The 25,421-nt window shown below is 47.2% G+C and overlaps 1 protein-coding gene across 1 annotated transcript in view; it reads left to right on the top strand.

Annotated features, from left to right (window-relative positions):
• Positions 1 to 3,531: 3,531 nt before the first annotated feature.
• LOC105533466 (liver carboxylesterase 1-like) overlaps positions 3,532 to 25,421 on the top strand; it is a 29,980-nt gene continuing 8,090 nt past the window's right edge. Inside the window, exons 1-9 of the mRNA XM_011971935.1 lie at positions 3,532 to 3,677; positions 7,061 to 7,265; positions 9,788 to 9,932; positions 11,983 to 12,116; positions 15,279 to 15,432; positions 17,080 to 17,187; positions 17,879 to 17,983; positions 20,752 to 20,790; positions 24,497 to 24,637. Coding sequence (XP_011827325.1) covers positions 3,626 to 3,677; positions 7,061 to 7,265; positions 9,788 to 9,932; positions 11,983 to 12,116; positions 15,279 to 15,432; positions 17,080 to 17,187; positions 17,879 to 17,983; positions 20,752 to 20,790; positions 24,497 to 24,637 — 1,083 coding nt within the window. The 5' untranslated portion in view covers positions 3,532 to 3,625. The remainder of the gene's footprint in view (positions 3,678 to 7,060; positions 7,266 to 9,787; positions 9,933 to 11,982; positions 12,117 to 15,278; positions 15,433 to 17,079; positions 17,188 to 17,878; positions 17,984 to 20,751; positions 20,791 to 24,496; positions 24,638 to 25,421) is intronic.

The following is a 25,421-nucleotide window of genomic DNA, read 5'->3' as shown; positions in this document are numbered from 1 at the left end:
CTGGTCGGGCTGCAGCAGCTGACCAGCACCGATTGTCTGGCACTCCCTAGTGAGATGAACCCAGTACCTCTGTTGAAAATGCAGAAATCACCGGTCTTCTGTGTCACTCGCACTGGGAGTTGGAGACTGGAGCTGTTCCTATTCGGCCATCTTGCTCCGCCGGGGCCTCTCTCTTTTTTTTAGACGGAGTTTCACTCTGTCACCAGGCTGGAGTGCAGTGGCGCAATCTCAGCTCACTGCAACCTCCGTCTCCTGGGTTCAAGCAATTCTCCTGCCTCAGTCTTCCAAGTTGCTGGGACTGCAGGCACGTGCCACCACGTCCAAGTCATTTTTGTGTTTTTAGTGGAGTCAGGATTTCACCATGGTGGCCACAATGGTCAGGATGATCTCTTGACCTCGTGATCTGCCCGCCTTGGCCTCCCTCAGTGCTGGGATTACGGGTGTGAGCCACCGCACCCAGCCAGGATGCTTTTTATTAGCATGCTGTTTATCAACCAGGTTTCTGTCCTGGATAAAGCAAGGGAGGAACCCTAAAGTTCAGGTCAATCTTTGTAGAGTCAATTAGCTCTGGGGACTGATTCTCTTGCTGTCACAGCATCCTCATTCCCATCACAGAATGACCCTCACCAGCCTGCGAGTGGCTAGAATGAGTGCTAATGAGCACCCCTTTTTGAATTTGGGTCTCCAGAAGCTTCATTTCAGCTACAGTCCATAGTCTTAGGCAAGAACTCATCAGCAGCTCTGGGACTGTTGTGTGATTTATGGCTGCTGGTTGCCCAGTCTTTCCTGATGTCAATCGTGGTCTGACCTGGACAAGGGCAGGCTTGCCAAGTAACATTGGGAAAATAGAACATGGCTCTCCAGGTACCTGGCTCGCTCCTTCCTTCCTTCCTTCCTTCCTTCCTTCCTTCCTTCCTTCCTTTCCTTCTTTCTTTCTTTCTCTCTCTTTCTCTCTTTCTCTCTCTCTCTCTTTCTTTCCTTCTTTCCTTCTTTCTTCCTTCTTCTTCTTCTTATTATTATTATTGTTATTATTATTATTATTATTTTAGTACAGATGGGGTCTTGCTATGTTTCCCAGGTTGGTCTTGAACTCCTGTCTCCCACATTGACCCCCTAAAACTGCTAGGATTACAGAGGGGCAGGCATCATGCCCAGCCTCCCCTACCCATTTCTAACCCTTTAGCCTGACCGTGCTCAGCCTGGGTCAATGAACTGACAAGCCAACTGTGTACAAAATCGTGGTGTTTTACCCTAGATAAGGCTGCCAATTAGAACATCTTCCTGATGTATTAAAGCAAGAAAAATGGCTGCCAGCCACACTGTGCTGGAAGGCAGAAGCCTCAAGTTCTGGTTCTGACTTTGCCATTGAGTTACTGTGTAACCTTAGGCAATCCTTCCCCGTCTCTGGGCCTTAATTTCTTCTGGGAATAAAGAACGGACTTGGTTGAGCCTATGTATTAGTCTGCTTAGGCTGCCAGAACAAAATATCACAGACTGGGTGGCTTGAACAACAGAAATCAATTTAAGATCGTGAGACAGCATTAATCTCACAGGGTTATTTTGAGAACTGAGATCCTGCATACAAAACTCTCGGCATAGTGTTTCCCACACAGTAAGCTCTCAGTAAATATTTGTCAATGAATTTATGAAGAAATAAAAGTGGAAAATGCAAATAAGTAAAAACACTGACAAGGTTACAGCCAGAAAATGGCTGTTGTAATTCTAATTAGATATATAGCCTTCCAGTATTTTCCTATGCAGACAAATACATATGTCACTACTAAAATGGGATATTATACTTATCTAGATATTCCAAAAATATTTCATTATTTTAATGAAATATAAGTCACAAACCATAAAATTCACCTTTTTAAAGTGTACACGCTAGTGGTTTTTAGTATATTCCCAGAGGTGTGCTAACATCATCACTATTTAATCCCAGAACATTTTTACTACCCCCAAGATAAAACTCATGCCCATTAGCAGTCATTCCTCATTCCCGTCTCTTTCCCCTTCCAAAGTCCCCGGCAACACCTTTCTGTCTCCATGGATTTGCCTATTCTGCCTAATATGCCTATTAAATATTAAATTAATATGTAATCTAAATTACATATAAAAAGCATCATACAACGTGTGACCTTTCGTGGCTGGCTTCTTTCCTTTAAAATGTTTTCCAGCTTCATCCACGTTGTAGCGTGTTCTTCTTATGGCTGGATGATATGCCTCTGCATGCATAGACCACACTTCATTTCCACATTCATCAGGTCATGGACATTTGGGTTTTTTTCTACTTTTTGGTTAGTATGAATGACACTGCTCTTTGTGTACAAGTTTTTTTATGGACATGTTTTCAGTTCTCTTGGGTAGCCACCTAGGAGGGGAATTGCTGGGTCATATGGAGATTCTATGTAGAACTTTCTGAGGAGCTGCCTACACCACACAACAGTTTGTAACCTATTATTTTCTCCTTTCATAATGCATCCTGTCTTCATTGTTAGCAAATAGCTGTGCACATCACTATTTTGAGTGAATACATCATATCTCCTTAGCCAGCTGTACCAGAGTGTGTTTAGTGAATTCCCTATTGTTGGACATTTAGTGATCCCATGAAAGAGGCTTTAAGTGACTTCCTTGTGTCCCCAGCAGCTTGTAAATGACAGCTTTCCAGGTGTGCCCAGAGCACTCTGCATCACCCTGATTCGGTGATTTCACATTGCCTTGACATCACCCCTGCTGCTTCTCCACCCCATCTGTCTTGTCTACCAATGGAGGTCCCTTCAGACACTGAACCATGTCTTGAATTGGCCTTTGTATCCATTATATGTGGCCAGGTGCCAGGCATTGTGGTAAATGTTCACAGAATGGATGGGTACATGAATGGATGAATGATTAAAGCCAGGGGCTATTGAGAGATGGAATCATTTTTACATTCTGTCCAAAAATTCCTGCTTTGGAAGATAGTGATTTACCTGACATTGGAGCTGTGTGACAGAAGGCTAGGCCAGTTGGCAGGATATTGTGAAGCTAATTCAGGCATTAGAAAGGAGACTGGTAAAATTTAAGATCGCTTCCAAACTTGAGAACCTGGAATGCTAGGAAACACAAGCCCTGGGAGCTGAGATGTGTGCGAAGTTACCCAGCTGAGCTGTGGGACTGTGAGTGGCTCTAAAATTTTTAAACTTTTTCTGAGGATCTCAGACCAAAGTATCCCTTTGCCTAAAAGCATCCGCCTGCTGGTGCGGGCCTTTCGGGGCCTTCACAGTGTACTGAAGTTAGAGTCCTGCAAGGGAGAAACCCTTATACAACAAGTAGTTGGTAGAATTTATTAGCTCTCTGTAATTTGAGAGTGTCGACCAGACTGGTTTGGTGAAACAGGCCAAGGTGCTTTTACTGCGGCTTCCAAGGATAGAAGAGGAAAGGCAGGACAGGCAGGCTGAGAACTGGCGAGATGGGACTGTAGGTAGGCGTCGCCCAGGGAGTTCTGGAGATAGGGAAAGCTTTTCTGAAATTTCACAATTAGAGCAGGGCGGTAGCTCAGGGCGGGGCTGAGCTCCTGGCTGGACAGCGCAGTCCCGATCAGCTACAAGAAGACCTTGCAGGCCCCGAGACCAGTCGTCCTTCCAGGATGTGGCTCCGCGCTCTTGTCCTGGGCACTCTCGCTGCTTCCACGGTTTGGGGTGAGTCCTTCTGAAACATAAAGATGCTGGGCACTTTTTGAAATCCTTGTTCTGGGCCGCAGGTGCGTAAAAAGGTGAGGTGGACGCAGATGCGCAAAAAGGCAGACACAACAGGTCCAGCTCCGCGGTGGTGCGCCCCCTCCGGGCTTGAACTTGGACTTGGAGCAACTAAGCCCAGTCAGCCTGGCCCGGGCGGAGACGCAGAGAAGGTGAACACACTGAAACCGCCCTGCACTGCTTGCCCCAAGGAGGCCGGCGGCCGGACCACCTCACGCCGCACACACGAGAACTTCAGGCAGCTCAGTTGGCCATCCCCAGGCTGAGGACTGGCGAGTTGGGATAATTCAGGGGTCTCTGGGGCACAGGGGCTGTTCCTAGTTGTCTGGTACCTAGTTCTGGCATAATTAGGGCGAGTGGGTAGTGGCCAGGGAATGGCAACCCGATCAAAGAGGCGGTTGGGGTGTGGGCTCCGGGTTGGCTGGACCCTGGGAGGGACAGTTTCTCCAATATCAGCAAAGCCTCAGATGCCAGAGCATCAGAATACAGGAAGCAAAACACATGGTACATAGAGGGGGTGCAGCGAGGGGCCTCAAAATACCCCTGTGCCACTTTATAGACAGAGAAACTGAGACTCACATAGGGAAATGTAGTACAAATCATGCCTGGGTCTGTCTCTGGGTCTTGAATCCTGACAGCCCAGGCCCCATCTGCATCCTGTCTTCCTTCTGGCAGCCTGACACTGTGAGAGCTCTGGAACTGTGGGGAAGGGCAGAGGAAGAGAGGAACCCTACTTGGAGCTGAATATTCCTTTACTTCTGGTGACTCCTGGCAATGCCATCCATTTCCTTCCTTAGGAAGACCATACAGGCTGCCTCCACTTCCTTAATTTCCTTCTCTGTAAATTGGGCATGTTGATGCCTACCCAGCAAGGCTTTTTTGAAGATTAAACAAACTGGAATGCATGCCTGACACATAGTAGGTGCCCATCATGTTCATGCTTCATATAACGTCAGCGACAACTGCTCTTGTTCCCATTCTTCTTTCTGCTTCCCCCATTCACCCACTTTTTCATGCTTGGCAATCTGGCTGCCATGCACCTCATCCTGCTGAATGAATCCCTGAGCTGAGAAAGACCAGCCCAGTGGTTTCTCTGCCTTGATCCTCCTCCACTTCCCTGAAGTCCTCAGCAATCTTAGCTCGCACCTTGTCCTCTTCTCCCTGGACTTCCAGGATGCTGGGATGTTCTCTCCTTCCCACTCTGATGGATCTTTGGTCTTGGCTGTAGTGGTCCCTGTGTTTGATCTTTGTTTTCTTCCCTTCCCTCTCACACTGGCATCTTCGATGAAGCCATACACATCCATGGTGTGTACCCTCACCGTCTAGGAGAAAATTCTACCCTGCTCTCTCACCAGGCTTCCTTCCAGTCTTGAAGTGCCCACGTCTTGTGGCACCATCTTGCCAGGATAACCCACTGACATCTCCACTGAGCCTATGTAAACAGGGATCCAGCATCACAAGCCAGCTCTTTGGTCTTCATCTTCCATGTCCCCCAAAACTGATCAGGGACCAAGTTTTTCTTTCTTTTCTTTTTTAGATGGAGTCTCACTCTGTCACCCAAGCTGGAGTGCAGTGGTGCAATCTCGGCTCACTCCAATCCCCGCCTCCTGGACTGCTGCCTCAGCTTCCCAAGTAACAAAGATTACAGGCGCACGCCATCATGCCCAGCTAATTTCTGTATTTTTAGTAGAGATGGGGTTTTGCCATGTTGGCCAGGCTGGTTTCAAACACCTGACCTCAAGTGATCTGCCCTCCTCGGCCTCCCAAAGTGCTGGGATTACAGATGTGAGCCCCTGTGCCCAGTCTCCAAGTCTTTCAAAGTACCTTTTAGACATCATCATATTTCTTCATAAATATTTTCTTTTTTATTTAAAATTTTAAAATAATTAATATGGGGCTGGGAAGGATTTCAGGTGAAGACTAGAAATCCCATACAGTGCGGAACACATGGAAATCACCAAGAAAATAGGCCACCTGTAATGCCACCACCCACTGCTATGTTGATAAACATGCTTCCAAGAAAATTATCTCAATATTATTTGTAATTAGCAACAACAGAAGAAAACAAGTTAACTATTCTCAGTGTGGGGCTGGCTGGTAATGAGACATGGATGCTGTTGTGCATCTGGGCTTTGCATAGGGAGTTTCCATTGCGATTGGATATTCCCCTGTAAGATCAAATCTGAATTGTTCTGTTCTGCTCTGGCCCCACTTTGATGGAGATATTGCCTTCTTGCCTATATCCAAAACAGAGCAACTGAGAGGACAAGAGTTTGGAAATCATTTCGTAGGAGGGAAGCTTAGACAAATAGAGGTCACTGGAGTCAGACAGGACCTGAGGGGTGGGTGGCGTAATCAAGTGTCTGAAAGGCCACAGGCCAGTGCGGTCCCATGACAGATAGAACCAAGACTGATGCGGAGGCTGGGAAATGAATTTCAGCTCAATGAGGAAGCATTGTCTGTGCTGCAAGAATGGATCAGATATGCCCAGGGCCACCAGAAAAATGTTCTTCGACTTGATCATTTCCCTTATCTGGAATGGTCCCTGCTGCTTATTTGTCCACTAAAGAAAACTCAAGCCCTTAGCCTGGCATTCTAGGCCCTCCCTGACATGCGCTGTCTCATTCCAGGAATATTTTCCACTCCCTTCAGACACCACCTGGTGCATGTGGGCCATGCCCCCTTCCCCAGGCAGGCTCTGCATTCTGCTGCTCTGAGCCTCACCACATTCCCTTCTCTCTGCTCGGTACCACTCCCTGCGTCTCATCTCCCCTTATTCAATCCTTCCCTACTGCAAGTCCCAGCTCCTCCATGATGTCCGCAATCAGAAGGCCTTGCCCCCTCTTCTAATTCCTAGACTGCCTTATGAGTACCTCTCCCAGGACACAGTCGCTTCTTTCCCGTCTGTAGGCCCAGGTGTATAAGTGACCCTTCCCTACAAGGGTCAATGCATCTGAGAATACGGAGCACCTCTTGTTCATCCTCTCATCCAGCATGCGGCTCAGTGCCAGGATTCTAATGGGTAAATGTTTCCAGAGGCTTCTAAGGGGGAAGCTAAATATCTAGTTCTTTCCTAGTAGTTCTCCTTCTTGCATTTATTTTTGGCTGAATGTTTTTATGCCTCCAAATCTAATTTGCACTTTAAACCACCTCAGTTAGTAAGGGCAGTGATCCTCATCCCTATTGTACATCAAAAGAAATTGAGGCCTAGAGGGTTTCGGTGACTTATTCAAGGTCATGCACTTAGAAAGTGGCAAACCCCACCTGGAATCCGGGTCCAGCCTTTTGCCTCTGATGCATCCTGATTTGTTCTCCACGTCCAGCAGGGTACCCGTCCTCGCCACCTGTGGTGGACACCGTGCATGGCAAAGTGCTGGGGAAGTTCGTCAGCTTAGAAGGATTTGCACAGCCTGTGGCCGTTTTCCTGGGAATCCCTTTTGCCAAGCCCCCTCTTGGACCCCTGAGGTTTGCTCCACCACAGCCTGCAGAGCCATGGAGCTTCGTGAAGAATGCCACTTCTTACCCTCCAACGTAAGCCAGGGGTGGCTGTGGCATGTGTCTGTGGGGAATGTTTGCCTCAAAGTGATGCAGGAAGGAGTCAAGGCAGTCCCCTGATGGGTTGATCCTTTGCTCTGGAATCCTTAAGATCATTGTAGATCCTTAAGAACATTCCAGAAGTCTCACAGCATTCTGGAGTCCATTATTTAACACGTTTATTGAGCACCTACTGTGTGCCAGGCATGTGTCTGGGTTCTTGGGATCCATTAGTGAACAAAGCAAAGACCCCTAGGTTCATGGAGCGTGCATTCTAGCAGCGGGAGACAGAGAAGAACAACATGCAAATTACCCCATGGAGTATTTGATCTGTTAGAACGGGATAAGTGCCTTGGAAACAAAGAAGCAGTTAAGCAGGTGAGGGAGATCAGAAAGAAGGATCCCATGAATTCCGCTGTCTTGAATTTTGACACAGTGGGGAGAAGGGAGGGCCAGGAGGTGTGTGGGTGGCAAGTGAACTGAGGTGTCCTCTTGGCAAGTGCTCAACTCTCAAGTGTGCCCAGTTCCGTATTCCTGAGGAGAACGATGGCAGGTGTGTCCATTCACCCTGGCCAGGCTGGGAAGAAAAGCCCAAAGGTTCTTTTTTATTATTCCCAAAGGTTCTAATTGGCCTCACCGCCACTCCCCAGGGTACCAAGGACCCTACAGGCATCAGAGGAAACCCCATGCATCTCAGCAGCCAGGTATTCAGCGGTTTTCCAGCAGCCCACCTCTGGTTGCCTTCTTTTCTTTCCTTTTTTTAAAAAATAGTATTTTCTGTTTTTATTTTCTGACTGCAAGTATAGTATATACTTATTACAGAAAATTTAGGAAATTTAGATAAGGAAAAGTAAGAAAATTAAAATCACATACAATATCCCACCACTCAAAGAGAGCAGCTGTCAATATTTTAGATGGTACAGTATTATGATCTAATGTTTTGTTTGTATTCCAGTTTTTTGGCCTGTTGCTATACTTTCTTTCTTTAAAAAGGAGTGCTATGTTCAGATAATTTGGATGCTTGCTTTGCTCATTAAGTATATCATGAGCATCATTCTATGCCATTAAATGGCACAGCCTGATGTTAGCAGGTGCATTATATTTGGTATTGCACCATAATTAATTTCCCCAAGCTTTTATCTGGGGTCATTAAGTTACATATGATGTTTTTGATAATATAGGGAGCACTGTGATGAATATTTTGTAGTGAAACCTTTATGCCAATGAATGAATATTTTAGGATAAGTTCCCAGAAGTTATATTTCTGAGTCAAAAAGTATATATGTTTTGTTAAAATTCCCTGCCAAAATATTCCAACTACACTTCTCCCATTGATGGACAAAAATCTCCATTCATTAGATTTTTTTGCAGTGCTTCGGGTTATTAAAATTGTTTTTGGTTATTCGATAGGCAAAACGATGATAATAATAGCAATCTTATTTTCCTCTTTAGTTTGCATTTATGCAAAGACCAGTGAAGTTGAGTTCTTTTTCCCTTTCTTCACATTGGAATGTCTTTTGATTATTATTATTACTGTTACGCCGCTTGTACTGGGTGTTCTGTAGGAAAATCTCCCAGGATGGAAATCAAGAAGTCATCTTTGCGGGCTCTGATTCTGTCACTTGACAGCTGTGTCATCCCAGAGCCTGAGTGCCTCAGTTTCCTCATGTACCTAGTGGGGGCGGTGACGCCTGCCTTCTGGTACTCTGAGGTCTGGGACTGTTGCTTATAATATACTTGTGTATAAGAACCACATGGCATGAATCTTCCTGGCTATGTAACCTTGGGTAGGTTCTCTAACCTCTCTGGGTTTCAGTTTTCTCATTTGTAAAAGGGAGATAATAGAACCTATGTAATGGGACTGATCTGAGGCTTAAATGAGTTAATATACAAAGGGTACTTAAAACAGTGCCTGGAACACTGGGAGGACTCAATAACTATTACCAATGTTCATCTATATTGTATCCTTGAGATCTTTCATCAGGGCCACCAACAGCACTTGCCTGGGATGGGTTGATGGTAGAGTCTTGGCATGTCAGGGCTGTAAGACCCATGTAGAAATCACTGCTCTCACTTAGACCTGGTAGATTTGGGACCCAGAATGCGAAAGGAATTCACCCAAGGTCACCCCGTAAATGCGTGGGAGAGACAAAACTAGAGCACAGTTCTCCTGATGTTGTCCCACAAAGATTTCACCCCTAAGATATTGTGAGAAATGTCACCATCCAGGAAGAATCAGTGTATTTGTTGTCTCCCCTCCTCAACGCTGGGAGTCCCAAAGGTTCTTGGAAGGAAAGAGGTGTGAAGCCCTTCTCACTTTGCTTGGTCTTAGGAGACCTTAGTGAGTCCCAGCGCCCCCACCTGAAGCCCCTGATAGACTCCTACCCACTACAATGTCGTGAGTCTGTAAATATCAAGTCCATTTTCAAGTTTAAACCTCCCAGTCCAAGGCCCTGCCAAAGAAGACTCCTGGCTTATAGCTGGCTGAACTTCAGGGGTTCTTCTTTCCCCATCCCCAGGTGCATCCAAGATCCCAAGGCGGGGCAGTTTCTCTCAGACCTATTGAGTAACAGAAAGGAGAACATTTCTCTCACGGTTTCCGAAGACTGTCTTTACCTCAATATTTACACTCCTGCTGACTTGACCAAGAAAAACAGGCTGCCGGTAAGCCGTGGGATCCCCTGGTCAAGGCCTGTCAGTTCCAGTACCCCGGATCTTCTAGTGTAGATCGGAAGGGGATGAAGGCAGCTTGGGGAGGGGGCTGCACAGGCCAGGACCTCAGGGCCTCCACAGGAAACACAGGTTTTCCACACCTCAGTTTCCCCTCGTGATACAGGAACTCTGGGGGAGTTTGCTGTGCATCTTTATGAACAGCTTAATTGTTCCAAGTTCCCTCATGCTAATAGAAGGATGTAAATGATTACTTTTAGTTATTAGATTAAAAAGCTGATACCCAGAGTGGGTAAGACATGATTTTCAATAATGTTAGCGGTGGAAGGAACTTAGAGAAAAGCCAACACCTCAACTCTTTCTTTTCAGATAGAGAAACTGAGGCCCAGACAGGGAAGAGGAGGTCACGCAGTAGGGTAGTTTTGGCTCAAGTCTTCTGATCTTCAAACCAGTGCTTTTGACACGGAGTAGGGCATTGAGATTTTATGTGGCCTTTCTCCAGTACACCAGCATTCGTCTGGTGTAACTTTCACTGTCTGGGTACAGATGTTGGGGGCGGAGCCTGGGACAATCCCAGAAGCTCTTTCTTTTGCCTTTGGCCAAATATCTGGGATTTTTTTGTACCTAATTTCCCTCCGTAATTGTCTTGATAAAGGCTGATGACCCAATGTGTCAGCATTTCCCAAATAAACAAAGGGCTGGAGATGGGGCAGGCTGCCAGCTGCAGGGTAGGGAGGGTCTCCTGGCAAAGAAGGCCACCCCAGGGTGGAAAAGGAAGGGGTGTCACATCCAACCAGTCTCCCAGGGGCACCCTGGCATGGTGCCCAGGAGTAGGGGAGCAGGTCTGCAAACGTGTGACTAGAAGTTGGTCCTACATGTGCTTTGTAAGACACAGGAAGTGGGAGAAAGGTTTACTCATTCATTCATTCATTCATTCTTCTATTTTGTACTCAGTGCCCCATATACACAGTTAGACCTGGGGCTTCAGGGAAAGGGGGAACATGAACCCACTCCACGCAGCCCCTACCTTCGAAGATCTTGCCATCTGGGCTGTAGAGACATATCCTCTCTTCAGCATATTATTGCAGGCCAGCCTGCGGGCTCAGCCTTCACACACAGATGAATGCACATTCAGTCCCTCCCCAGGAAGCAGGCAGGGATTAGATGTGTGGGAGAAACGGGAACTCTGGGAACCTGGAGGCAGGAGAACCTCCAGGAATGGTCACAGGTTCTAGAACTACACGTGCTTAGAACAGCACTTAGTACATGGTTTATGTTATGAGTTCTTTTATATTTCATGAATAATATTATTACAATATTATTATTTTAGTCACTCTCACTACTTCCCCACTATGTGGACTTTTAAAATGCAAGAACCTTGCATTAGGAATTGTACCTACTCTCATCTCAGGTATTAGCAGAGTTCCTGGCACATAGTAAGTTCTCAGACAGCGTTAGTCCATTGATTGAAGGCATCCTGAAGTGGGTGGGTTTTAGGCTGCGCTGTGCAGGATGGATAGGATTTGGGGATGCAGAGTCATAGAGGAGGCATTTAGGGAAGAGATACTATCACAGGTATGTGTGCTTCTTGAGGCAGTCATTCATGCACAGAGAAGTTTACTTCACCATGAGAGAGTAAATTGAGATGAAACTGAGATACAAGGGCTGCCCCATGGGTACGCTGAGTGCATAAACAGTCCAGGCTTGAGGGTGATGGGAGTGAGGGGGATAACACGACATCCTTAGCCTTTGCTATGCCCATGATGATGTTCTCAGCATGAAGAGCCTTGGGAGGAGGAGGCATTGGAGGCTGGGTAGAAAGAAAGGGGCAGCCAGGATATGTGCAGTGGGGTGGTGGCTCAGGCTCCGGTTGGGAGAATTTTGGAGGAGAGAGACTGGCTTTTGCAACCTTGCTGGGCGCTGGTGAACTTTGGGTAACATCCTCCTTTAGTTGTGACCAACAGGTAGGTCACCAAACAAAACACCCTCTGAGTGCTCTCTGGCTCTGTGTCTTTTAACTGGTATGTTGCTTCCTCCTGCCCAGGTGATGGTGTGGATCTTTGGAGGGGGACTGGTGGTGGGTGCAGCATCAACCTATGATGGGAAGGTCCTCGCTGCCCACGAAAACGTGGTGGTGGTGACCATTCAGCACCGCCTGGGCATCTTGGGATTCTTCAGGTAAGAAGTTAGACTCTCCTCACTGCACTTTGGCCCCCAACATGAGGCTGCTAGGACCCAACTCTGGTCATGTCAACCCTCAGGAGACCTTAGCTAGGTTCCTCATTGTAGCATACAAGCCTCATCATAATTGGACACTACCTACCCTCTCACTCCCCAGCCACACTCATCCACTTGCCTCTGAGCTTTTGCATGTGCTGTTCCTCTGCCTGGAATGCTAACTACCTGAGGAACTCCTCATCATCCTGCAAGACCCAGCCCCCAGTTACCTCCACTGAAAGACTCATCTCTTCTTCACCTATGTTTCTCCAGCACATTGAATTTCTCTGTCATGACACTTAGGAGGCAGCCCAGCTCTTGAAGGTTGACACATCTGACTTCTCATGGAAAGGAGGGAAGGGGCAGAGTCACAGAGGGAGCTCAGGGCATGTTGTGGGTGAAGAAATGGGGGCTGTAGATGGTGGGGTGTGGGAGCATCTGACCCCTTCCTGGAGGAGTGTTGGGGCCCACTCACCCCATTTTCTGCTTGAAATCTGGCAAGTGTAGGGAGCAAGGATGGAGTCTTCCCCATCAGGTTTCCATGGGGATAGGAGTCAGATCTCCTTCAAGGTACAAACTACTATGAACCTTTTCTAAGTGTTACCATCCCAGCACCCCAATCTTGAGTGAGTGCTGGGAGGGCTGTGGGAGGGATTCCCCTTACTGATGAATAGGCCTAGGGAGATGGAGGATGGCTTCTTGTCTACTGTCAGCTAGGCATCCCAGGTCAGTCTTGGCTGTATCACCTTCATCCCTTTTAGCCACAGGTTGTGTCTCTGCTCCCCATTATAATAAAGCTGCTTCATGATCTGTCTCCACTTCCTCTCTTCCGTATGTCTCCTCCACCCATGCCAGTCAGGTTTCTTCCCGGATACGCCACTCAGCTGGTCTCGCGGTCACCGATGACCTCCCCCTACTCTCCACCCAACCTCACAGCAACAGCCAATGGCCGCTCAGCCTCTGCGACATGCTTCCTTCCCAGTCCCTTTCCTGGTCCCTCCTCCTCCCTGTCCACAGGCCTCTCTTGTCTCCCTCTCCCTCTCTACTGATTTCCAGTGATCCCAGGGAGCAACCCAGAGCCCCCATTTCCAGCCCATCTCACCTTTGAAACCCGCAGGCATCACTTACTATCTTCTCCCCACCCCTGGCTGGTGCCAGAAGGAGGAACAAGCTGAATCCTTGACTCCCACTCCTCCTCCCACCACACCTCCACTCAGCTGCTGCTGCCCCATCCTCCTGGGGGCTCAGGAGAAAGCCCTGTGGGCAGCCTGGACTCTCTATTTTCTCATAACTCTGTTGGCTCCACCTTCAGAATCCACTACTTCGCACCTTCTCCCTGGCTCCTACCCCAGCCAAAGCTTTCTGTCTCTCACCTTGATTATGATCCTAACACTTACTTTCAGATACCTGCCACTTTTATCCTGAGGCTGAGTCGCACAGTACCAAGAGTGATAACTTAGCATGTGTGCTGAATCATGCAATGCCTCTGCACAAAACACTGCAGGGGCTTCCCATGTTCCTTACGATGACAGCCAAAGTTCTTATCAGGGCCCCAGGGCCCTCTCTAGCTGCACCTCCTGACTCACACTTTCCTTCACAGGGCCCCAGGGCCTTTGCCCTTGCTTTTTCTTCTACCTGGAATTCCTTTCTTTGGATATTTGCAAGGCTCATGTGCTTGTTGTGCTTGTTTTATGAAGGTCTTTACCTCCAAAACCTCAAATGCCACTGCCTCCAGAAGGCCTTCCCTGATTGCGATCTGAAATGGCACCCCCTGTCCCACCCCTGTTTTTTTCCTTACTCCATTGTATTTACCTCAATGCACTTTGACTACCGAAGATCATTATATTCTCTCTATAGATCTGTTTATCTGCTTGTGATCTGTAGTGGGAGCTCTGTGTCATCACAGGTTTTACCCTTTTTGCTCTCAGATGTGCTCTAGCTCATAGGATAGTGTCAAACACACAGTAGATGCTCAGTAAATAGTTGCCAGTTGAGTGAATGTAGAACCATACATCATCACTGCAGCAAGGCAAGGCAGGGTCTCAGAGATGCTGAAGCCCAGCCTTATTCTTTTTTTAATTAATTTATTTTTAAAATTATTTTTATTTAATTTATTTTTATTTTTATTTATTTAATTTAATAAAATTTATTATTTTTATTTAATTTATGATTTATTTATTTATTTTATTTTTATTATACTTTAAGTTCTAGGATACATGTGCACAATGTGCAGGTTTGTTACGTATGTATACATATGCCGTGTTGGTGTGCTGCACCCGTTAACTCGTCATTTACATTAGGTATATCTCCTAAAGCTATCCCTCCCCACACCCCACCCCACAACAGGCCCTGGTGTGTGATGTTCCCCACCCTGTGTCCAAGTGTTCTCAGCTCATTGTTCTCATTGTTCAGTTCCCACCTATGAGTGAGAATATGCGGTGTTTGGTTTTCTGTCCTTGCAATAGATGGCTCAGAATGATGGTTTCCAGCTTCATCCATGTCCCTACAAAGGACATGAACTCATAGCTCTTTATGGCAGCATAGTATTCCATGGTGTATATGTGCCACATTTTCTTAATCCAGAGTCTATCATTGACGGACATTTGGGTTGTTTCCAAGTCTTTGCTATTGTGAATAGCGCCGCAATAAACATACGTGTGCATGTGTCTTTACAGCAGAGTGATTTATAATCACTCTGGGTTTATAATCCTTTGGGATTTATAATCCTTTGGGTATATACCCATTTGTGGGATGAAGCCCAGCCTGATTCTTTTCTTTTTTTTTTTTCTTTTTTTTGAGATGGAGTCCTGCTCTGTCGCCCAGGCTGGAGTGCAGTAGCGCTATCTCAGCTCACTGCAAACTCCACCTCCCAAGTTCACACCATTTTCTTGCCTCAGCCTCCCGAGTGGCTGGGACTACAGGTGCCCACCACCACGCCCAGCTAATTTTTTGTATTTTTAGTAAAGATGGGGTTTCACCATGTTAACCAGATGGTCTCGATCTCCTGACATCGTGATTCACCCGCCTTGGCGCTCGTGGAGAGCCCCCAGCCCCATCTCTAGTCCTGAAGGTCCTGCCATGACATCTCTGCTCCCCACCCTCAACCTGTTCTCTTCCTCACAGCACAGGGGATGAACACAGCCGGGGGAACTGGGGCCACCTGGACCAGCTGGCTGCCCTGCGTTGGGTCCAGGACAACATTGCCAGCTTTGGAGGGAACCCAGGCTCTGTGACCATCTTTGGAGAGTCATCGGGAGGAGAAAGTGTCTCTGTTCTTGTGAGTGCTCCTGGCACCAGGCCCAACCCCATGCTTGATGTGATGCTGATGAGACCTCTTAGACACCTGTCAATCCAGCTATGCACACCTCTGCTTACAATACCTGTATTCAGGACCGACCCTACTCACTGTCCAGCATCAGGTGGTGGAAAGCTAAAAACCAAGCTTTCCTTGGCCCCCAGGAATCTGAGCTGAGCTTAATGTCCCAGGGCCCTATGTATCTCCAGTTGCAGCCTGCAATGGTGGCATTCCCCTCTTCTAGCTTGGTTGAGTTCTCTCTCTCTCTCTCTCTCTCTCTCTTTCTCTCTGTCTCTCTCTCTATCACTCATTTTAATATGAGGATTCACTTCCCTTCTCTTGGGAAGTAGGAATAGGCATAAATTATGAGTAAAGGCAGGCAGAGACAAGAGGTGGGCAGAGGTATTTGGCTCAAAGCCAGATCTACATGTGGAGGGGACATGGACACTGAGCAGGCTGGGGATTCCTCTGTGGTGGTCTGATGACTGGTTAATGCCTAAGAAGGAGGCAACAGTCTGTACGACTGAGACCAGGTGAGCTAGGGCAGGCGAGCTAGAGGAAGGAGGGATGGAGCTGGGGATAGGGAGGAATGGGGCAGGGGTTGTGGGACACAGACGCAACCTGGGGGTGTGAGGGGTCCTGCTGGAGTGGGGGATTGGGTGCGGGAGAAACTGGGGGAGCTGGGGTGAAAAACCAGATGAGAAGTACCGGGAGCCGTAGGAAGCCTCCCGCCTGCCACAAGGTGGGCAGAGGGTCAGCCCACTACTGGAGTCTTCACTCCTGTGTTGGTTTTGTAGTTGAATACACAGAGGAAAACATTTTTATACTTTTTAAAGTAGAGAAAAAGGAAAAATACAGATAAGCCCGAGAAAGACAAAAGCCATCTACAATCCCATAACCCAGGGATAGTCACTGTGCTCAGTTTGACATGGATTTTTCTAGTCTTCTTTTCCATGACTTTATATCTATCTGTCCATCCATCTATCCATCAATCTACTTATCAATAGGTCTATCATCTATTATCAATCTTTGTCTTTTTTATTTATGAAAATACTGTCCTGAATATTATAATACAACACAAACACTTTACTAAATATTAAATGTTGTCCCTTAATAATATATTTTACAGTTGTACAGTATTCCACGATAAGAATGAAAAACCATTTATTTGCCCAATCTCGTAATATTGGACCCTTGGGTTATGTCCAGTGTGTACCATTGTAAACAGCAGAGGCATCCTTAGAAATCTTTGTGTGCCTCCAGGATCATTTTATAGGATAAGCTCTGAGTAATGGAGATGCTGAATCAGAAGTTGTGGTTAGGAGATGCTAAGCTGCCTTTCCAACACCTTTGTTGGTTGGGCTCGGCTGCCACACACCTCCTGTCATGTCCCTGCCCTGTGCCCTGTCCTGATCCCACTTAGGTTCTCTTGGATGGGAGGTTCTCTTGGGTGGGAGGTGAGTCTGGCAAGCAGGCCAAGTGAGTGGAGGAGACACCGTGTCCAGTGACCCCCAGGATCTGAGGGGAATGGGCCAGGGCAGAGCTGGGGTGGATGTAGTCCGGAAGAGTGAGTGAGTAACTGACCCCACCCCTGAACATGAACTCTCCTCCCCTCCGTTCTGGTCCCAGATTTTCTCTCCATTGTCCAAGAATCTCTTCCACCGGGCCATTTCTGAGAGTGGTGTGGCCCTCACTCATGCTCTGTTGGAGGACGGTGACATCAAGCCCCTGGCTGAGGTAAGTCCCCCGCTGGACGCCCCCATCCCCTTGGTTCTATGCTCCTGAATCCTCAAGGGTCGCTCTTGCCATAGGTTCTAGCTGATATTCTCCTAGAACCACTGAAGCCCCAGCGGCTGAGCAGGAAGGGCAAGGAGACACCCAACCTCTCAGTTTCAGAGTCGGGTAAATGGATGCAGGGCTTGGAAGGGATTTTCCAAGGGCAGCAGGTGATCAGGGCAGAGCTGAAACTCCAGCTTATGGGCCTAGACAGCCAATACAGTGCCCTGTCTGTGCCTTCACTCCACCTGTGTGCCAGGGCCTGGTACCATGTTGGGCAGTGATGGTGTCTTGTGTCTCTCAGGGTCTGAGTTCTGTAGACCCACTTGTGGGCTATAGGCCTGGAGCGGTTCCACACTGAGTGCCTGATAACCAGGGTTGCTTCCTGGGGAATTCACTCATTGATTCATTTGTTCACACAACAAAACTAGGTGAATAAGTGAAGGCAAAAACAAGAGGTGTGCAGAGGTCATTTTGGCTCAAAGCCAGATGTCCATGTGGAGGGGACATGGACACTATATGGCCCTATGTAGTTTCTTCTGCTACCCCAGCCGCTTGTACACGTCCGGATTGGGATAGAACACGTTTTTCCATATTGATGGGGGGAAGGGACTTCACTCTTGAACTCTATTGTTGCCTGTGATCTTTGTAGAAAATTGCTAACACTGCTGGGTGTCAAACCACCAACTCAGCTGTCATGGTTCACTGTCTGCGACAGAAGACGGAAGAGGAACTCTTGGAGACGACATCGAAAATGGTTAAGTTGTCTGCTCCTGTAGCCCAAATCCTGTAAACTTGGTCCCAGACTTCTTCATTTCAGCTGTCCTCTTGCCCTGGGACTGTTACCTGGGACAATTTTTCAAGTCTCTGGAGTCTCAGTATCTAAACAGGGAATCTAATTTGTTCTTTTTTATTGAAAAAATGGCACAAATGTTAAAAAAAAAAAAAAGTCCGAAAACAACATGATAAAAAATTGACCAAATTTGACATTTGACCAAAATTTAATATTTTGCCATTCTTGTTTTCAGATGTATTTTTGAGAAACTAAACTACATATTCCAGGGGGACACCAACATCCTGAATTTGGGGAATGGAGATATTAAGCTCAAAGATTTTCAGAAAGCAGTCACAATTTATTTTCGTTGACTTAAAAACTCTCAGTATTAGACCTGGTAGTGGTCCAGTTTTCTAGATTTTCTGAGACTCTGACTCAGTTGTCATTCTAGGATAGTCATCCACCCACTCAATCATGAATCCATCCACTATGATCTTCTTATGAATCTATCTGTTCACTAATTCATCCAATTCACTGATATCTTTTTATCAATCTAACATCAACTTCTTCACAACTTTTTATCTATTTTCAATCTATCTACCATTCATGCATCATCCAGCCACCATATATCTTAACTCTGTCATCCACTCCTCCAAAATCAACAATCCAGTTATCACCTATCTGTTAGTTTTCACCCATCTATTCGTGTATCCATCCAATTCAACTGTACTCCAGGTATTGGCGAACCCATCCATTCCACCATTTATCCACCCATCCATCCATGATAAGTATGTAGGGGTGGGTGTTAGAGGTAGTGAAACAGACATGAAGGGGACATACTCCCCGCTCACAAGGAACTATCCAGAGAGAAACACATTCATATACTTCGCAGGTTGACTATGGTGGCAGCACAGAGGGGACGCATTCATTATAGTCATCAGGGATGCTTCACAGGGAAGGTGGAGGAGCTGGGTTTGAGACCAGACAGAGGAATTTGGGAGTTCATGCCCTTAACCCTGATTCCACCTTATCTTTCTTGAGAAATTCAGCTTTGAGATCATTGTGCCCATTTTAATAGAGGTAACAAAGACAGATGAATTTTGTAATTGGCTCATGTCATGGTTCCAGTTAGTCAGAGGCAACACTGTGGGACCCAGAACCCACACCTGCAGGTCTAGAATATCTTCTGCCGTTCCTGCTGTCCTCACATATTAGGACTTGGGGATCTTTAGGATTCATGGATGGCTGTGGCAGTCGCTCATCACAGGGAAGCCCAGCAGGACAAACACCCAGACGACACAGCACCCATTGGGAACTATTCCCTTTGAGGGGGAAGGGTGTGAATTCCAAGTTCAGGAGTTGCCTGGTCTCTCTCCTTGGACCTGAGGCTACTCCTGGGTCTCAGGGCCAGCCTCTACCACTGGACTCTGCTTGTGTTTCCATGGGTTGAGTCCAATGTGGTCTTGGAGCTTAAGTCTTGGCTCAGGCTCTAAATGATCAGAGTGTTCAAGGAATTAAAACACACCTGTTTTCTAATGCCTGGAAGGAGGCAAATATTCCAGCAATTCTGCATGTGGCATCAGACGACTCAGCTTAAAAGGAAAAAGTTGGTGACTTCGGGAAAATCCAGCCCTAAGATTCTGGGACATCCTTCTGAGATTTTCTGAGATCTTGTGGAAGTGCCTCCATGATTACCCACTGCCTCCAGTACACACACTGGACACACACATAGAGAAACACACACAGAAACACACACACAGAGACACACACAAACACACACACAGACACACAGACACACACACACACACCCCTAGCTAGTGGGACTACAATCCTTAATGGAGAGACCTGCATTGGTTACTTCCTGTGAACAGGTCAGACATGTGAGCTACAGTGCAATGCTACAATGACTGCAATCTTCGTGAACACACACCAAAGAGAAGCATGGGGTAGGGTGAGTTTCAGTGGGTTGTATGAGTCAGAGCTGTGTAATGGGAGATGAGAAAACTCCCCCAAGGTGCCTTGAATGGAAAAAGGAATGCGTTGGAATAGCATCCTCATGTTAACTGAATAACTCAGGAGTTGAGAGCTTCAGGCATTGCTGGATCCAGATGCCTATAGGATGTTATTGAGAATCTACCATTCTCTATCTTTCCTCTTTGCACAACTCTGTGTTGGCTTCACTCTTAGGCGGATATGTCTCCTGGGAAGGGTAAAGACAACCGTGCTCTAGAGTTATATCCTATCTACTTAGAAACCCTTTTTCCAAATAATTCCTGCAAAAGTTCTGTGGTAAACTTTATTGGACTGTCATGGGTGTATGCCTATCCATGCACTAGTATCCGCGATCAGGGAGATGGAGCACCCCAGTTATCTTATAGATACCTGAATTCATGGAGCGATAGGGGAAGAAAGGGGTTCCTGAAAAAGAATGGGGATGTTCTTCCCTGGGGAACAGAAAGGGGAGAGGGATGGGGGATAGGGCAGGCTCCAAAAGCAGGTGTCCTATCCAGAGCTCTAGCAACCCTGGTTCAGAGTCCCTGGCCCATCCTTCCCATGCTGGTGCCCACCGCTCCATTCTACGCCTTCACCCTGTGCTCAGGCCTAGCAAAGCCAGAGTCCTGCCCACTTCCTCTGGGCCCAGCCAGCTCGGCACCAAGAGGGAGAACCTGACACCTCTGTTGCCCCAGTCACCCAGCTCAGTGTTCTCCTGGGAAGCCTCTCACCCACATCCTCTGTCGTTGTCTTCACAGAATTTCTTAACTCTGGACTTCCATGGAGACCCCAGAAAGGTAAAGACCTTTTGCTTCTTGATTACAGGTTTTGAGTCTTAGCACCTTTAAGCTCCAATTAACTGTGAGAGAAAGAATCCTCTCTCGGGTAATTATAGTAACTCCTGTGTGATTGATACTGAGACCCAGAGAGGGGTAGTGTCTCACCTGGGTAACACAGCCAGGAAGACTAGTGGCAGGCCTAGTGCAGGTGGTTTCCATTTAAGTAGCAGGATCCTGGAATGGCTCAATGAGAAGGTGGCATTTGAGCCAAACTCTGGAGGAGGCAGGAAGCCAGCTGTCAGGAAACCTGGAGAAGTCTATTCCAGGCAGAGGGAACAGCCACTGCAAAGACCCTGACAGAAGTGGCAGGTCTAGCTGGAGAGGACCGAGTGTGGGGACAGACTTGCTTGAGGGTAAAGAGGTAATGGGAAGTGGGAGAGGGATCATTTAAAGTAGTTGAATTTGGATTCAGAGCAAGGTGGGAAGCCTTTGGAGGTTTTGAACAGAGGAGTCACATGATATTAGATTTCACAAAGGTCTCTGCCCCTGGTGCTCAAATAGACTGTAGGAAAGGGGCAGAGTGGATGCATCTGACCAGCTGGGCAGCCACTGCATTGCCATAATCCAGGCAAGGGCTTCTGGCTGCTTAGGGCTGTAGTAGTGGGGATGGGAGGAGTGGTTGGAGTCTGGATATCTTTGAAGGAATAGCTGAGAGGATTCGCTGATGGACCGGATGCAAGGGGTAAGAAAGGGAGAGGAGTAGAGGATGCCCTGAGTTTTCTGACACAAGCAGGGTCATGCCCACACAGGGCAATCACTTGCAAACTCTGAGTGGACAACAATCACTTGTCATGGTTACTGATGGCAGTCTTCCCACTTGGCTACCACCCAACTGGGGCAATCCTGTCTCTCTCCTCAACTTTTATCCTCCTGTACTTCACATCCCCTCCCCATTTCCATGTCTCATGGTGCAGCCAGACTGGCCTTCCTTAACAGAGATAGAGCACGTCACCCTGACTTCTTAAAAGCCTGATCTTCCTTATGAGACAAATCCCCTTCCCTCCATGAAGTTAGTCCTTCAAAACACACCTGCATGCGCGCTATGTGCCAGACTGTGCAGAAGGTAGGCTGTGCACCTGTCCCTCTCTCTAGACCCTGCCCCACGGCATCCGTCCAAGCCCAGGACTCTTGGGTATTTCTGGAACTGGCCCTGCACAGAGACACCTGTATTCTTTTGCTCATGCAGTTCCCACTGTTTAGAAATTCTCACTCCTTTCCTCACCTGTCAATATCATTCACTGCCCAGAGCCTACCGCAGGCGGGCAGCGCCTCCTCCATGTAGCCTGCCTTGCATCTTCCTTTCAGAGGGGCTGCTCTTGCTGGCCTCCCATGGCAGCCCTGCCTGAACTGCACAGCCTCTCAAGGCACCCAGACTTGCACCCCAATCCTGTTCTGCATTGTCAGCCATATTGGGTTAGGATCTGCACCTTGTCCAGCTGGATCTGGTTCACTTTACAGAACATCTCTCCCAGGCAGCCCGAACTACCTCGTCAGTCATTGGCTTTTGTAGAGCAGACCAAAGGTCCTGGAAGCTATAGGGTCTCAAAGGCTAAGAATTGTCCAGTTCCATCTGATCTCCAGGAGGGAAATACAGTCCATGGGGCGTGGAACTGGGAAGATGGCACAGAGGACTGATGTCTCTGAGAGGGACCCGCAGCAACCCTGCTAAAAAGTAATACCTAACATTCATTCAGCCCTTCCAGACACGAGGTGCTGTGCTAAGTATTTTACATGTGTTCAGCCATTTAATCCTCACAATAACTCACCTCTTAGATGAGAAAACTGGGGCCCACACAGGTGAAACCCAACCAGTAAGTAGCAGAGCCAGGCTTCAGATGGTGTTAATCTGCTTTCAATGTCCATGCTCCGTTTTTAACACCACTGTGACTAAATATGAAATATAAAAATATAACTGTACCCAGAACCAGCTGCCCTGATGGCAACATGTGAGTCAAGCTGTCTCTAATCTGTGACCATAGATAAATTATTTGTCAAAGGTAAAACCTAAAATGGGGATATGGATGAATATACTGTGAGTTCATCATTGATTCTTTTATTCATGATTTTCTCTCTAATAGGGCATCACATCCTAGTCTAGGCTCCTCGAGTGATGAGGGTTCAGTACCTCTTCAAAGCCACCCATGGATCAACATCAGCTCTTATTTAAATACAGATGGATAGCACAATCTCTCCTCATTAATCACAGATTCTGCGTTTATAAATTCACCTGCTTACTAAAATTTCCTTGTAACCCCCAAATCGATACTGGTGGCACTCTCATGGTCACACACAGGCAGGCACAGAGCAGGGGAAACTGGATTTGCATGATGGGCACGTTCCATCTGAGATCCGGCGAGGCGACCTTTGTCTTCTTGTTTCATCTCTTATGCTAACAAGTGTCCTCTTCGCGGTCTATTTAGTGCCATGTGTTCTGCATTTTTGTGCTTTTTGTGGTGATGTCACTGTTAAGAGTAGCCCCCAAGAGTAGCGCTGCTGGCTGGCGTTCCTGAGCTAAGCAGGCTGTGCTGTGCCTTACGGGGAAGGCCCCTGTGTGAGACAAGCTTCGGTAGTACTGCTGGCCATGCATTCAGTGTTGAAAAATCTGCAAAACTGCACATCCAGGAAAGCTGTCTCTTATACACATCTAGATGTGTATAAGAGACAGATTTAGTGCCATGTGTTCTGCATTTTTGTGCTTTTTGTGGTGGTGTCACTGTTAAGAGTAGCCCCCAAGAGTAGCGCTGCTGGCTGGCGTTCCTGAGCTAAGCAGGCTGTGCTGTGCCTTACGGGGAAGGCCCCTGTGTGAGACAAGCTTCGGTAGTACTGCTGGCCATGCATTCAGTGTTGAAAAATCTGCAAAACTGCACATCCAGGAAAGAAGGAGGAAATTGGCCAGTTCATACGTGAGGCTGTGATGGGAAGTGCTAAAGTAACACCTACTGTATGTGATGGAGATGTGGAAAGATGGAAAAGCAACTACATTGGGAGATTCATGAGATGATGAAGGAATTTTTAAAAAGCAGGGTGGACAGCACTGTTGTGAAGTAGAAAACTAAGGAAATTTGAAGTCATGTTACCCAGGGTCACAAAAATGGGAAAGGCTTTCCAGCTGGTGTTTTATTAAAAACAATCCTACTTATAATTCACTCTTTGTAAGACTTATATATTATGTAAAGTGTCTTTCAACAGAAAACCACACATAAAGGAAAGTTGATGAAAATATTGTGACCAGAGGTTTGCAAGAATCTAACCCAGTATTTCCCCTTTGAGTGATGACTCTTTATTCTCTAATTCAGCACTCATGGGAGTTTTATCGGAAGCAACTGCCGGGACTACCAAAAATCAACTATGGACAGAGAGAGGGAAATGCGTGCGCTTCCAATTGAAATACATAGGCATGTAATTTTATATAGATAATACATGTATTTCAGTCTGAGTGAAGATTTCTTCCTCTCCTCATCATCTGACCAGTGTCAGCCTCTGCCTGAGGTTCTACCCTTGAGCCACACACCTACCCTCCTTAGTTAGGACCCTGAGTGTGTGTAGCCATGGTCTATGGTCACGCCGGTCTGGGGTGCGGGTCTCACCCTCAGACAGGCAGAGTTGGGGACATGAGTGTGACCTTGGGTGAAAATCACAGGCGCTGTGCTGCTCTCTCCCCCAGAGGTACCCCCACACGCCCACCGTGATTGATGGAGTGGTGCTGCCAAAAACACCTGAGGAGCTTCAAGCTGAAAGGAAGTTCCTCACTGTCCCCTACATCGTCGGAATTAACAAGAAGGAATTTGGCTGGTTTCTTCCAACGGTGAGAAGGCACAGGCCTCTTGGAGGGACTCACCCACCCAAATCAGCCCTCCTGTCTCTGGTCCCAGGAGTGTTTCCCTCTCCAAGCACCACTCTGAGTCCTGGGCAGCTGTTCCCTTCAGCAGGAGTTACCACTTCCATGGAAACCTTCCCCAGGAGGGGACAGTTGTCACTGGGGTTTCAGGGCTCTGGGATCCTCTCTCCCCAGACTCTCTGATTGTCTTCCTATTGAAGAATCCTGAAGTGTCTGTGCTGGGAGGGTCAGTAAAGAAAATAACTGTGCAGATGGGAAAACTGAGGGAGCCTAGGAGGGGGAAGGAGCTGAGGAGTCTGGAGAGGCAGTCAGGGACTTTCTGGCTTCCCACCTAGGGTTGGGTATGCATAGTTCCCCCATAAATCACTCGTGGTCTTCATCACCTCATTGAAAAGATCCAAAGAAAGTGGCTTCTTTTGATTTACCATTGACTTCTAGTGTACAGTAGATACCAGTGTCTACTTGAGAGATGACGGACAGAGGAGGGTGAGAATGGAAAAGTTACCTAATCAGGTGCTATGCTCAATACCTGGTGACAAAATAATCCATACAGCAAACTCCAGAGACACAATTTACCCATGTAACAAACCTGCACATGTACCCCCAAATCTAAAATAAAAGTTGAGGGAAAAAATGAAAAAAAAAAAAGATTGACTTCTAAAAGCAAAAAAAGTGTTCTCCTTCCAGTCGAGGACACACAAAACTGACCATGATTAAAGCAGTAGGACAGAATTTATTCGGTAACATGATT

This window comes from Mandrillus leucophaeus, unplaced genomic scaffold (assembly GCF_000951045.1).
Source record: "Mandrillus leucophaeus isolate KB7577 unplaced genomic scaffold, Mleu.le_1.0 Scaffold125, whole genome shotgun sequence".
In the NCBI taxonomy this organism is placed as follows: Eukaryota; Metazoa; Chordata; class Mammalia; order Primates; family Cercopithecidae; genus Mandrillus; species Mandrillus leucophaeus.
The sequence above is the reverse complement of the archived record's forward strand: the minus strand, read 5'-3'. Positions and strand labels throughout refer to the sequence as shown.